The sequence below is a fragment of the Crocodylus siamensis genome, chromosome 1 (genome assembly GCF_052110815.1).
Source record: "Crocodylus siamensis isolate JL-2025a chromosome 1, ASM5211081v1, whole genome shotgun sequence".
Taxonomy (NCBI): domain Eukaryota; kingdom Metazoa; phylum Chordata; order Crocodylia; family Crocodylidae; genus Crocodylus; species Crocodylus siamensis.
Genome location: NC_143395.1, coordinates 215950521 through 215965091, shown reverse-complemented (window position 1 = coordinate 215965091; position 14571 = coordinate 215950521). Strand labels below are relative to the sequence as shown.

The 14571-nt window shown below is 48.2% G+C and overlaps 1 protein-coding gene across 3 annotated transcripts in view; it reads left to right on the top strand.

Moving 5' to 3' along the window:
• The window catches only part of LSAMP (limbic system associated membrane protein), a 570525-nt gene that overhangs the window by 390787 nt on the left and 165167 nt on the right, over positions 1-14571 (top strand). For all 3 annotated transcript variants that reach the window (XM_090056554.1, XM_090056572.1, XM_090056563.1), the window contains exon 4: positions 10279-10413. In XM_090056554.1, coding sequence (XP_089912680.1) covers positions 10279-10413 — 135 coding nt within the window. The remainder of the gene's footprint in view (positions 1-10278; positions 10414-14571) is intronic.

Genomic DNA, 14571 nt, shown 5'->3' with positions numbered 1-14571 from the left:
ACACTCTTTGGAAACTGGAGGGTACAGTATATGATGAGTAAAGATTAAACTGTTCAAGCACACAGCTGAGCACACTTCCATTGCTGCTGTTGACTGGATGTTCTGTGAATACAAAATGTGAGCGTGGGTTTCTATGTTTGTGTGTCTGGATAATAAATGTATAGAAAGGAAGAGCTGGGTGAGAATAAGTAGGATATGCATATGTATAAATATGTGAGGGAGAGATGCTGTGAGGATGTATGTAATGTGCTGTGGAAGGGTTGTATATGTGACTGGAAGGGGTTGTATATTAGTGTTTCTTGGTGTGTAAGTGGTTTTAGGAGTGTATGGGTCTCACACCCTGTATATAATTTGTATTTTGGGGAGTGTGTATGTGGACTCATGCAGCTGTGGAGGTATGTTTGCAGGCAGGCTAATGCTGGGGAGGTGGGGGTGGTTTTTGTTGCCAGCTACTCTAGCAAGTGCTGTTAGAAAGCAAAGGGAAGGCAAACCTGGCTGAGGCAAGAACGCCTTCAAAGGCTTCCTCTTCCACACATCAAAGCTATCTGCAGCGGATACCTGTGCAGAACAGCCTCCACCAGCTCCCAGCAACTGTAGGCCCTTGGCACTCTCTGCTTTGGATTGTTCCCTGTTGGTTTGATTGTTAAGCCTGCTGGTCCCCCTACTCCCTATCTCCATCCTCCAGATCAGGAAGCTCCTGCTCCTCATTTATGAGGATGGATGAAAAGAGCTACAGCATATGTACAGCCTGGCTAAGCAATATTCAAGGGGGCTGTGATAATAAGCCATCTGTCTTGGAGAACATGAAGGGGATAAGCCCCAAGGGGCAGGGGTTTCTGGGGGTATAGGTGGGGATGTAGCTAGGAGGTAGGGGAAAATTGTTTAAAGCTAACTGTGTTGTCTGTGAAACTGTTTCCGCAAAGGATGCAGTGGAAGCCCCATTCCTGGGATGATTTAAATCTGAGCCAGACAAAAATTGGTAGAATCTGGAGAAAAATCTTAGCTTCACTGGACTCAATGGGGAGGAGGCACTTGTAAGGAGCCATCCTGAGCTAAGGGCAATAGGCTGGGTGGCCATAAGCAGGTAGCATACCCACCCTTCCACCTACTAGAGTCTGCACGCTGCCATCCCTTAGCAAGGGGGACTGTCCATGTTTGCCCATCAACTTATGTTGATGACCTATACCAACAGCAGCTAACTGGCAGCACATGTGTCACAAGTGTTAAAGGCAGCCTTTATCTGTGGCACACAGTGGATTGGGGAAGGGGCAAGCAACACAGCAGCAGGTAGAGCAGGAAGCAGAAAGCAGAACAGCATATCAGGGGTAGAAGGGTTTCTGAGTGACCTTGGGGAAGGTGTGGGTCCTAATTTGTGGCACGCCAGTCAGAAAGTTTGGCCCCCACTTACCCACACAGTGACAAAGGTAACATTCCTGCTGGTGTTTGCACCCAGACTTGACCACATCCAGATATGCTGCCTCTCCAATGAATGCCCCTGCCCTTTAGCCCCTTCTGTCTCAGATGGCATATTTACACTGTGCTGGCAAAAAGCTTAGTCATGCCTCCAAGGAAATAAGCCTTGCCCACACACATCCACTCTGCTCAGCAACCCCAGAAATGAGGCAGTGAGGATGTCTCTGGCGCCATGCTCAAGACTTGAAATTCTGGGATGCTCAAGAGCAGCTGCTTGGAATGGGAGTCATTGCATCTGCAGCATGCCTAAGCTTGCTGTTGCCAAGGTGTAGACCTAACCTAATGGGGACTCTCCACTGACCCATTTCAGCTGGAGCTAATAGTGCCCACCTTATCTGGTTGCTAGGGTGCAGCACCAGCTCTACAAGGCTGGCCAAGATACCAGAACCTGACATTCAGTGACTATGCCAGGCTTTGCCCTCTCATGGCTGTGATATCACCACACCTTTTGTTGTGGATGTGCAATTTGAAAAATTGCTGCCCCTGCAGTCAGGAAGGATGGGTTTGGGTTGCAGTTCAGAGTAACTGAATGCATGGACCAAATCACTGGCATTTAGGGACTTAATCTGGATAGAGGGAGATAATCTGGAGAGCAAAATCTTGTGTCATGGAGGGGGAAAGGGAGGCATCCTAAAGTAGGGGGAGGGAGTAATGGGAAGAAAGAGGGACTAGGTTGATCTATTCCTTTGTTCTACTTGTTAAACAAATATGCTTTACCAGACAGGTCTTCTGGGCATCTTGACTACTCATCTACTCTGTGCTGAAAAGTTTGATACAGGTTTCCCTCGATTTATGCGGTACGTGCATTCCCGGAAAACTGCACATAAATCTAATTCACATAAAGGGAACCCAGTTTACAATGTAAGAAGATAGGATTCACTATCTGGTGAAAGATGGGTAAGACAGCTAGTCAGGCAGAAGTGCTAGACTTCCAAAAGGCCAACTTGAATGAGCTCAGGAGATTAGTTAGAGTGGGGCTGAGGGGTAAGCACATCTGGGAGTCCAAGAAGGGTGGGAGTTTGTCAAGGGACTGATCCTTCAGGCCCAGAAGGGTACCATCCCAGTACATATAAACGGAAGTAAAGGAGCCAAAATACCTTCTTGGCTGAGCAGGGAAATTCAGGAGAGCCTTCAGAGGAAAAGAGAAGCTTACAGGCTGTGGAAGCAGGGGGCAGCCACCAAAGAAGAGTATACCTGCTTTGCTTCGCTTGCAGGGAAGCAGTGAGGAAGGCCAAAGCAGATACAGAACTCAAGTTGGCAACAAAGATTAAGAGTAAAGGCCTTTTAAAAGTTGGCCTTTTGGAAGTCTAGCTGGAAGATAACTAACATAGCTAATGTGGTCCCCATCTTCAAAAAAGGGAAGAGAGAGGACCCGGGCAACTGTGGGCCTGTCGGTCTTACCTCTATCCTTGGGATCCTCAAAGAGCACATCTGTGATGGGCCGGCTTCGGGGATGGTGCTCAAGGGCAACCGGCATGGTGTCATTGGGGGCAGGTCATGTCAGGCCGGCCTGGTTGCCTTTTATGATCAGGTCACAAGGGCAATGGATGCGGGTGTTGCCGTGGACGTGGTCTTTCTGGACTTCGGCAAGGCCTTTGACGCCGTCTCCCACCCCATCCTCATTAAAAAACTAGGTGACTGGTGTTGATGCCTACACAGTCAGATGGATTGCAGATTGGCTCAAGGGTCATACTCAGAGGGTGGTGGTGGACGGGTCATATTCAACCTGGGGGGAAGTGGGCAGCGGAGTCCCCCAGGGCCCGGTCCTGGGGCCCGTGCTGTTCAATTTCTTCATCAGCAATTTGGACAACGGGGTGAATTGCAACCTGTTTAAATTTGCTGATGATACCAAAATTTGGGGGGAGGGAAAGACTGCAACAAGACCTGGACAGGTTACAGGAGTGGGCTGACATAAACAGGATGCGTTTCAATACTGACAAGTGCAAGGTGCTGCACTTGGGCAGTAGTAACCAGCAGCACACTTATAGAATGGGAAACTCCCTTCTTGAGAGCATGGAGGCGGAAAGGGATCTTGGAGTCACTATTGACTCCAAGATGAACATGGGCCGACAATGCGAGGTCACGGTTGGCAGGGCTAACCGGACCTTGTTGTACATCCACAGGTGCATCTCAAGTAGAGCCAGAGAGGTGATCCTCCCCCTCTGTGCAACACTGGTCAGGCCACAGCTGGAATACTGCATCCAGTTCTGTGCAACCCATTTCAGGAGGGATGTGGACAACATTGAAAGGGTCCAGAGGAGGGCCACCTGCATGATCCGGGGACTACAGGGCAGGCCCTACATTGAAAGACTGCGGGACCTAAACCTGTTCAGCCTTCACAAGAGAAGACTGAGGGGGCACCTGGTGACTGTCTATAAACTCACTAGGGGGGACCAGAAGGGTTTAGGGGAGATGCTGTTTCCCCTAGCACCCCCTAGCATGACAAGGAACAATGGACACAAGTTATTAGTGCAAGTGCAAGGTGATGCACCTGGGGAGGAAAATCGGCACCATACCTACAGGTTGGGGAACTCCCCTCTTGTCAGCACGGAGGCGGAAAAGGATCTTGGAGTCATAATTGACTCCAAGACGAACATGGGCCGGCAGTGTGGGGGTGCAGTTAGGAAGGCCAACTGCACCTTGGCATGCATCCACAGGTGCATCTCGAGCAGGTCCAAAGAGGTGATCCTCCCCATCTATGCGGCACTGGTCAGGCCGCAGCTGGAGTATTGCATCCAGTTCTGGGTGCCGCACTTCAAGAGGGATGTGGACAGCATAGAGAGGGTCCAGAGGAGGGCCACTCGCATGATCAGGGGACAGCAGGGCAGGCCCTACGAGGAGAAGCTACGGGACCAAAAGAGAAGGCTGAGGGGGGATCTAGTGGCCTGTTATAAACTAGTTGGGGGATCAGCAGGCATTGGGGGAGTCACTATTCCCCCGTGCACTGCCAGGAGTGACCAGGAATAACAGTCACAAGCTGGCAGCTAGATATCAGGAAGCGCTACTTCACGGTCAGGGCAGCTAGGATCTGGAACCAACTTCCAAGAGAAGTGGTGCTGGCTCCTACCCTGGGGGTGTTTAAGAGGAGGTTGGATGAACATCTTGCTGGGGTCGTTTGACCCCAGTATTATTTCCTGCCATGGCAGGGGGTCAGACTAGATGATCTACTCAGGTCCCTTCCGACACTAGAAACTATGAAATAGGGATACAGTCCCACAGTGGTGAGGGAGAGAGGGAGTTTGGCTGGGACTAGGGAGGGGAAGGGAGCGGCGCAATGCGTCGGCCACCCCCAGGGCTGCAGCAGGGAGTGAAGCAGAGGGAATTGTGAGTGGGTATGAGGTGTGTGCTCCCGGATCTGCATGCGGGACAAGAGCAGGTTGCCGCTGCAGGCGGCACCAGGCTCTCCCTGGCACTTGGCGGTAGCACTGGAAGGGCAGTATGAAGAAGCTACAGCAAATTTTGGGATGGCAGCAGCCCCCCTTCCAGTGCTGCTGCCCACCCTGAGCACTGGGAAGAGCCTGGCGCAGCCCCGCAGCTCACAGCCCTCCCACGGTGTGCATAGCAGCAAGAGCCGCACCTCCCTATCCCACACCTGGCACCCTGTAACAGTTCCCTCTGCTTTGCTCCCTGCTGCAGCCCTGGGCCTCCACTTGTCCCCACTCACCCCAGCCCCTGCTGCAGTGGCCCCAGGAGCAGCCAGCCCCAGCTGCCTGCAGCGACTGGGCTGCACCGTGCCCCGAGCCCCCCTGGGGCTCCACTTGTTCCCACTCACCCCAGCTTCTGATGCAGCAGACCTAGGAGCAATCGACACCACCTGCCTGCACCATAGCATGGCACAGCCCAGGTGCTGGGGTGAGTGGGGACAAGCGGAGCCCCGGTGGGTTCAGGGCACAGTGCAGCCCAGCAGCTGCAGGCAGCTGGCATTGGCGGCTCCCAGAGCAGCTGCAGCAGGGGCTGGGGTGAGTGGGGCCCCGGCCCCAAAGCCCTTTCCCCTCCCCCTACAGATTTACCTGCTTGGGGGGGGGGGGTGCCTATGCTGATCTCATAAGAGAGAATTTGCCTTGCATATAATGAATTTTGGATATAAAAAGGGTCATTGCATAAGAGCGAATTCGCATATGCAGTACCCGTATAAATCGAGGGAAACCTATACATTGTTCCTGAGAGCATTCTTGCTGGAGAGGATGTGGAGCTCATTGTGTGTGTGTATGTCAAGATACTGTGAGGTGCCCAGAAATCTCTTCCTCTGGGAAATTTAGGAGAGTATTCATGTCCCCAGAGTATTTTTTCTGAGCTGCAGGGATATGTCCTCCTCACAGGCAGATTTAGCAGCATCCAGAGAAGCGGCCCTGGGAAGTCACCCCCAGCCTTCAGCTCCAATTGGCGGCCCATTTTTGATAGGAACCTCTTGGGAACTCCTCAGGAACTCCTCTATCACCTCACACAAGAAGAGGGTCCTCCTTAGAATAAAGCCTCTATGCAAACAAGACAACACCAAGGCAAATTGTTTGCAAAGTAGAGGAAATTAGTTTTTAACCTTCCATTTGTTAATATTTTTTTTTCTGGTGATTGATTACTTTTCCCTGCACATCACCTTCCAGCTGGGAGTGCTGTAACAAAGGGAGTGAGAGCTTTCATGGAAAAGTTAAATAAGGTTGGATTATCAAAAGTACTTTGCACCATTACCATTGAATCCAATGGTTAAACCCCCATTCAAAGGTTTATGTAGTGTAACTAATGTGGGGTGACTGGGGCAAGGGGGCATTGGAAATAACAGGCGCTGCTGCTGCTGGTTGGTTGTGCCAGCATCGTCAGCAGCTGGGTGTTGCCACTACCCTGTGCACTACTGCTTTCCAGGATGCCAAGCTGCCCTGTTATTTCTCTGAGTTTATAAAATTGCAAGAGGCATCCTAGGCCCCTGGGTCCAGTCTCCTGTGCTTGCAAGAAAGTAGTTATTCCAAAAGTACCAAAAGCACTTCTTTTTCCAATCCGTCTCACTCACCATAGCCACAAAGCACCTTTTTCAGGAAAAACACCTGCAACTTGCTGAAAAGTGGGTGAGATAAGAGCACTGTCAATGCCTTCCTGTCCCAGAGAGCAGAATTAGGCCCATGCTAAGCATTAGTAGAAATCCCACCCTGCATTTCTTTTCACTAAAAGTTTTCAGTGCACAACTGGGGTTTGTGTGAGGAGACTGCTTGTCCTCTTTGTCTAGTGAAGGACATCACTGGCACAAAGCAGGTCATCCATTAGAGGCCTCATTCCTTCAGCAGCAGTGGCAGTGTGGCCTGAAAATAAAATGCCAGGCCTCCAGAAAAGCAGAGACTGGCTTGAGACAGAGTATTTTGATTCCAAGGCCTCCAAAATCCAGCCAGGATTGGATAGAGTTCCTGGTTTTGCACATCTCAGCTTGTTCACTTTGGAGGATTCCATTTCCAATGGGCAGAGTAAGAGATCCAAGTATGGGGATTGTTTTCCCTATGGGGTGGGTTTGCAGGCTGCCAGTCAGTTAAAAGGGTAGTGAAAGGGATAAAATTCTGAAGAGACTTATCAGTCTGCAGCATTCTTCTCCCTGATGCCAGACAAATAGGATCTGGCTGGCACTCTACTTCTTCATTGAGCTTGGCCAGTCTGACCTGGTTAACATGCTTTGGTGAATATATCACAGAAGACTTGGGCCTCTGCACTGGCGTGATGCTGTCTCTCCAGTGAGTACTGCTCCTGAGATTGGTCTTTGCCATTCAAGTACTTGTGAACCAGGCATTAGAGCCCTGTCTGCATAGACAGAATTTGAACTGTACTCAGCAACTTGTGGATGAGGCTTCTAAAGCAGTTTGGCCCATTCAGGCATGTAGATGAAGTGGCTGAGATTTCAAAAGTACTCTGCAATCACCACCCACCATCAAGAACAAAAATATCTTGGGAATGCTGTGTTTCATTGAAATTCTGGCCACTTAAGTCTCTATGTTGGAGTTATTGGGTGTTGAGGACTTCTGAGAATATGGTCTTCAGGATGTAGAAATAAGGTTGGACCTGTGATATTCTTTGCCTGTGATATTCATTTTGCAAACTCTTCTGCAGTGCTGGTGCCTTGTTCGGGTGGGAGAATTCTTTCCCATTGCAATGCTGCCTATCACCACCTCACTGTCCTTCAAGAAAGAGTTGCATATTAATTTCTGGAGAAGCTGTGTGAATAGGCTAATCCTTATGCTTCTATTGCATCCTCCCCTCAGGAACCTCAGTGTGCAGAGCATACAGTGAACACAAACTCTTTTGCTGGGGTCAAAGGGAGGCAGTATTAGCCACAGTTCACAGAAGGAGAACGTCATGAAGCAGTGGAATGATTCACCCAGGGTCACGTAGGCCAGGGACAGACATTCAGAAAGCCTGAGCCTGAATTGATTCAATCTTTGCAGGTTAGTTTAACTTGCCTAGGTTGAACCGGTTTATAATCATACAGACAACTGTACAGACCTCTGAACTGAAGAAATGTAGGCATGTGTTTGCAGTGGCTCAGGCTGGAAGCCAGGGGGGGTGGAAGGGCAGCACTAGAGCAGCCCTCCCTTCCTTTCTACAGTGCTGAGCTGAGGGGGGGCATGGCCAGGCCCCGGCAGGATGCTCTGATTAGGGAGGGGTGTAAACCCTCACCCTGTCTGGACTGTCCCAGGCTTTTCCCCACTCACTGCTCAAGGGCAGAAGTGTTGCCAGACCCCATCCCCCCGATTAGCACCCTGAGGCAAAAGTGGGGTATGCAGTGCATGCATCTGTTGATGATACTGAGCTTTTCAATCTCCTTCTCCCTGCTTCCTCATACTGTCTGCAAACCTGACAGGCAAGGGCGCCAGCAGGGGGCTGATAACACAGCATTTATCAGCCTATCAACAAAACAAAAGCCTCTTTCATTAGTTCAAGCTTTTCTCAAACAGCTTTTTCCAATTAAGGAAGGGTGGGACATTACCAGCTGACCTGTTGATTAGCTCCAAAGAACCCTAAGCCAACACTGTTCCATCTGCCAGTCCCAGGAAAATTGGAAACACCCACACACAGACACCTCTCAGCATTAGCTAGCATACCACATGCCTAGGGTCTGTGGGGCTGGGGGTCTGCACTGCAGAAGATGGGAGGGATCCCTGCTTGAGCTGTGAGCAGTGGGGAGGTGGGGATGGGGCAAGGGGAAGCCAGGCAGACCCTGCTGTGCCTGCAGTCTTTACAGAGCTCTGGCTAGGGAGCAGAGGGGCAGGCTCAGCCCTCTTCTCTGGAGCAGACAGCACAGCCTAGGGCTGCAAGGCATCTGGGATGCTGGGGGACTCTGGTTTAACTTAAACCAGGAAGGGGTCTGGGACAGACATTGCATAAACAGTTTGACTCAAATCAGTTGTCTGATATGACATTCAACCAGGTTTATCTTAAACTAGTTTCGGCCATTTTGAAACTGGTTTGTGTGCACTGAACTTGCATTCTGTTACAGGTTTAAACCAGTTTCTGATCACTTAAGCTGGTTTGTGTGTAATATCTGTCCCTAGTCATAATGAAACAATGGCTTGGCCAAAGACAGAATTCCTATCACCTGACACACAGTGCCTGGCTCTAACCATGCGCTTCTTCTATAGCCCAGTTTTTAGAGCAGTGTTTTGAGTGTGATTTAAACATGTTATTTTTTTCAGTACATCAGAACCGGGGTTTGTAGTGATTATTGGTTTCTGTGAATCAAATGATACATTCTGGAGTTCAGTTCCTCTCAACGTGGAGGTGTTTACCTGTAGCTTATTCTGATCAGTCACACTTTGGTTTGGAAGGTTCCATTTTCCAAAACCAAAGAAAGATTGTCCTGACTGTTTCTAGCCTATGGGCTGCAAGGTACAATATGCCACAGCTCATGAGAACCTTAGCTAACACAGAACCAGTTACAATCCAGCTAACTAGTAGCATTAAACAACCAGCTTCTTGGATTCGATGTTATATCCATACTGTGTCCCCAATATGTGCTGATCAGGACATTCCCAACATGCCCTACCCATCTACTCTTGCTGTCATGCTTCAAACCAAGAAATGCACTGGTGGACCCAGTGCTGCACTCTCCTTTCTCCCCCACCAGCGATTAACTCTTAAGATGTTGGTCTCTAGCATGCTTGAAAACAGTTACTGAAGACATTCTTAGAGTGATCTTACTGGCACATTTCCAGCTTTGGCACATACAAACAGGAATGGGTAAGCAGGGTATTCTGGGGGTGAATCTATTTCAAGACACAGGATAGACATGCCCACTCTGCCCTTGCATGTTGAGGTTTTTGCTTCTATGATGGCATCTCATCGAGCCCCAAGGCCCCATTTGGGCTAGTATGTGCTGCACAGCCTGTTGTTGCTTCTTGCACCATTCCTTTATGTGCTTTAGAATCTGAGTTTTTGTTTAAAAATAAGCCACTAAGGACCAAAGCCACTTTCACTTATTAGGTGCTTATGTGTGATTCCATTCCACCCTGCTGTAGTCCCTAAAAAACAGTTTATGCAGAAGGTGGTGAGGTCCCTCTTCCCAATCAGTGTTCCCTGTGACTTAGCCTGAAGGTTAATATGATATCAGGTTAAAAAGTAGGCACATTAATGTTCCTTTGGTGGAAGAGGATCACACATAGATGCCCAATAAGTGGAATAAGATCAGGCCTTTCATGCTATGATGACTGAGAGAGTTTTCAAATACCTCTGGCCCATCATTGGCTCATGGATCCTTGTGTCACAGTTACTCAGATGATGTAACCAGCCAAATCCATGCCCCTAACCAGATCCTGTGATATATTTTCCTTTTCTCAGGCAAAGAATTTGAAGGTGAGGAAGAGTACCTGGAGATACTCGGGATCACGCGGGAGCAGTCGGGCAAGTACGAATGCAAAGCTGCCAATGAGGTCTCTTCCGCAGATGTCAAGCAAGTCCGGGTCATTGTGAACTGTGAGTACATTGCTACCATGCTGGGGGCAGGGGGTGGTGGCAGTGAACAGATGATGGCAGCAGGAGGAAGAGAAGTTGTCATATCTGATTGAAAATAATGCTGACATCCCAAGCCCTGAGCCCTAATTCTGTTGAAAGGAGATAGGAGGGGGGACACTTCTGCCCTTGGATAGACCTGCACGGGTTGCGCTGAAATCAAAGGGAGACCCACCCAAGGCAGCAAGAGTTCCTTTGACTTAGTGACCAGTGTAGAAAGAGTGTCTGTGAGGGTTCCTATCTTTTCTTACTAGAGAAGAGGTTTTTAGTGACTAATGTTCAGGAGAACCATACTGTGAAAAGAAGCTTTCACAAAAAGCCAGGGGTAGAGAAATTATCTAGAGCCAGATTTAGGAGTGAGGTGTGAAGTGTAAATTTGACTCCATTAAACTTACTTAAACTTTTCTGTAGACTAATTCAGCATCCTTGCATAAGCTGAAACCCATTCTACTAAAGGGCCTATTCAGGTCTCACTTATATATTTGGTTGCTGGGGGCATGAGGATAAATGGTGTCCATGAATAATGGGATAGGATGGGTGTGCTTCACCTTACCCCATCTCACATAAAGTACCCCAACACTGACCCTACACACACAAAGAAAATAGTTAACTGTCTGTCTGCAGCACAGTTATTCTACTGTCTGTCATCGTTTAGGGGCATGATTAACTTAACGTGTGGTTCGTGCCCGTGTGCCCGGTAGTTCATAAGCAGTTACTGACTGGGAACACATTACCCTTGCTCGTGGGATAGTCTGGCCCATGACTCAGATCCATCCATGGTGATATTATAAAGTGATATGGCATAATACTTAACATGTAATTCTAGATGTTCTTCCTTCTCTTATTCTGTGTGGTTAGTTGTCTCCTGTGCTGTGTTGCGTGTCTTGGATGACACTTATTGGATGTGTCTACACTGTAATTTACAGTGTGGCGCACAGATGTCTGAGCTGGCTTTAAACGAGCTAACACAGGTACCTAAAGCAGGCTAGCTGCAGCAACACAGATCTCAGCATGCTATAATTTACCCTGTTTCTTGTTTAGAACTAGCACAGGAATTTGCACACTACATCATGACATGTAGACATATCCTTTATGTCTTCACCCTAGTGACTCTGTAAGGGCTTCTCTAGATGTTCCAGTAAAGGCAAGATAGGATGCAATTTACAATCTACACAGTCACGGCTCCTGCCATGCCACACATGCATGGCAGGTGTGATTGTGGGATCCAACATCAGATCCTATCTTGCCTTATTGCCAGTACAGGGGGAGCTTGGGATAGCCATCCAAGGCTCCCACTGCATCGGCAAGCAGCAAGCTTCTGCAGCTGAAAGTCCCACAGCTGGCAGTATACACAGCCATGGTAGTTCCCCAAATGCAAATTAAAGCTGGATAAAAACCAGCTATGAAGTTATTACACATTTTCCAGCTTTAACTTTAAAGCTAGATGGACCTTTTTACGGCCTGATAAAAAAAATTTTTTGCACATGTTGTAAATTGTTGTAAATTAATTGTACAATTAACCAGTTAAAGTAATATGTAGAGCCTCCCCCACCAAGCCCTCCCCCCCCAAAAAAGCACAACCCCAGCAGATTTACCTGGCTATCTCCCCTGGCTTTCAAATATGGGAGCCACATTTAAATGCATCGTCCTTGAGTATATTGTAACTTCGCATCTCCACAGCTTGCATTGTTTTTAGAATTGCAGCACTTATTATTGTTTAATAAAGAATACCATTTGGGGGAAATATCTATAAACAATCCATTGCCATGTGGAGGCACATGCCTAAGCAAATCATTTTATTATCCTAAATGAATAAATGTATGCATCGAAAGGAATTAATTTAGCACAAATGAAAGCAATTGGAACTAGTAGAAACTTTCCAGAATAATATATTTTCCTGTCAGAAATGGATATGTCAATTCAGAATTTGTTTCAGTACAATCAGCACAGTCTCATGATGTGATATGATATATGTGATGTGATGTGATGTAAAATTGTGGCATAATATAGCATATACTGTTGACTATTATACTATGTCAATTCATAATATGATATAATAGGATATACCATGGCACAGCATAGTATTACATTTTGTTATTATTATGTGATGCAATTTAGAAGAGGAAAAAAGTCAAAATGTCAAGAATTACCCCAAACAGGAATTCCAACTTCTGACCAGATCTAATAATAATTAAAAGAAAAGTCCATCAGTAGCTACACAGAATCCATCACATTCATCTGGCCTTCCCTCCCAACTTTAGCATAGAACATCCCCTGTCTTCCTCACTTGCATAGTGTGAGCGGCCATGTAAGTCCCAAGGCTGGTGGGGGGCTGGGGAAATGATTTTTAAAAGTTGCCTCAGGAAGCTGCTTTGTCTGTGCATTGCCAATCAGAGATATAATGGAGCACGCAACATTCAGCCACAATTGCAGGAATATACTTTGAATCAAAGTCACTGGACTTCTCTTGGCATGAACATCTCCCCTGTCATGGACCAAGTCACCATGGTTCTAGGTACTGCACAAACAGAATGAAAATACAGCCTCCCCTCGCCATTTCTTCATGTTACAGGAGTACGCCAAATTAGAGCTTGGCTTTCCAGCCAAGATGATCAAGAGTCCCTACACGTTATAGCTGATGCAGAAATACCACTGACATCCCTACTGGATGGTGAGAGCGGTCCCTTCCCATACAAGCTGAAATTCTTCAAGACACTAGCAATGGGAACATTTCCAAGTCAGCTTACACTTACATCTCAAAAGTGTCCTTTGTGACTGACCACTGTTATATGAAGATTGAGCAATAGCACAGGACAGGACTGTGGCCCAGTGGGGCATAATGACAGTGGGGAAAAAGCACGAGAGAGCCCCAAGCCTGTAGGATATTATCCTTACCTGCCAGGAGAGGAAGGATGGCTCAGAGGTACAGGTGCATGCCTGGAACCTGGAAGAACTGGGTTCTATACCCTGACCTTCTGTGTGACCCTTTTGGGATGCCCAGGGGGAAACATCCTCCTCGCAGGTCCCATTAGAGCACTTGCCACCTGCAGTTCCTCTAAACCCTATGTTACATTGCTGCCGTAGACTTGGAATGAATGAATCATCTGCCTCCAAGTATCCATAGCTCTATGCACATGTGTAGGACATTTCATGCATTATCTGCTCTTATTGCCATACACCTATCATCCCTCAATCCCCTCCCTTTGTTTTAAAGGTGAAAACTTTTTTTTCCTTTTTAATGACCACAGTAGAGCATCTTTGTCCATGTAGGTAGAGAAAAATATCTACCATCACTGGCTAAGAGGTCATAGCTGGACAGGAGTTGAAGATTTTTCCTGAGGCCAAAGCTCCTGAACTCCATTTATTATTGTAAAAACAAGCAGATTTTTTTTTTCCTTGCTCAAGAGAGCTGCCAGTTTCAGAAGAAGGACTCTTGTGAGAACCTGCTCTGTCACAACAGATAGTCAGACTCCTCTCCCAGGTGCATGGCTGGATCCAGGATTTTGGAGAGGGGGAGGCAGGAACAGTGACCTACATTGCAGAGGTGGCTACACCTCAGCTCCCAGTCTCTTCTTACCACTCTGGGGTGAGCAGACTGCACTGCAGGAGTAGCATCAGGGATTTCTTCTTAAGTCTCTCAAGCAGATAACTTTCCCTCCTCCCTCCCTTCCTCTCCATACTCAGCAATACATTCCCTCCCCTCCCATCCACTCCTTTCCCCCTCTCCTTTCCCCTCCTACTCCTGTCACTGTCCCCCAGGTGACCAAAGAGGGGTTGGGGGGTGACCCAACATGGGGTGGGGACTCCAGAGCTGCTCCTGCTTTACTTTACCTGGGCTGCAGATGAAGCCAGACTTGGCTTGAGACAGCAGCTGCCGTGGTGGCAGCAGCAGCAGTGGACAGGTTTCCTTCCCCCATGCCTGCTGCGGAGCTGGCAGGGGAGACCAGACAAGGAAAGGGAACCTCTGCTGTCTTGGCCTAAGCCCAGCTGCATCCAGAGCTCAGCTAAAGGAGTTGGGAGCAACTCTGGAGCTCTGCCTCTTCCCCTGCCCCTGCTCCTTGGGACAGCCAGAAGTAGTGGTAACAGTGGTGGGGAATGGAAGTGGGAAGAGAAGGAAGGTGC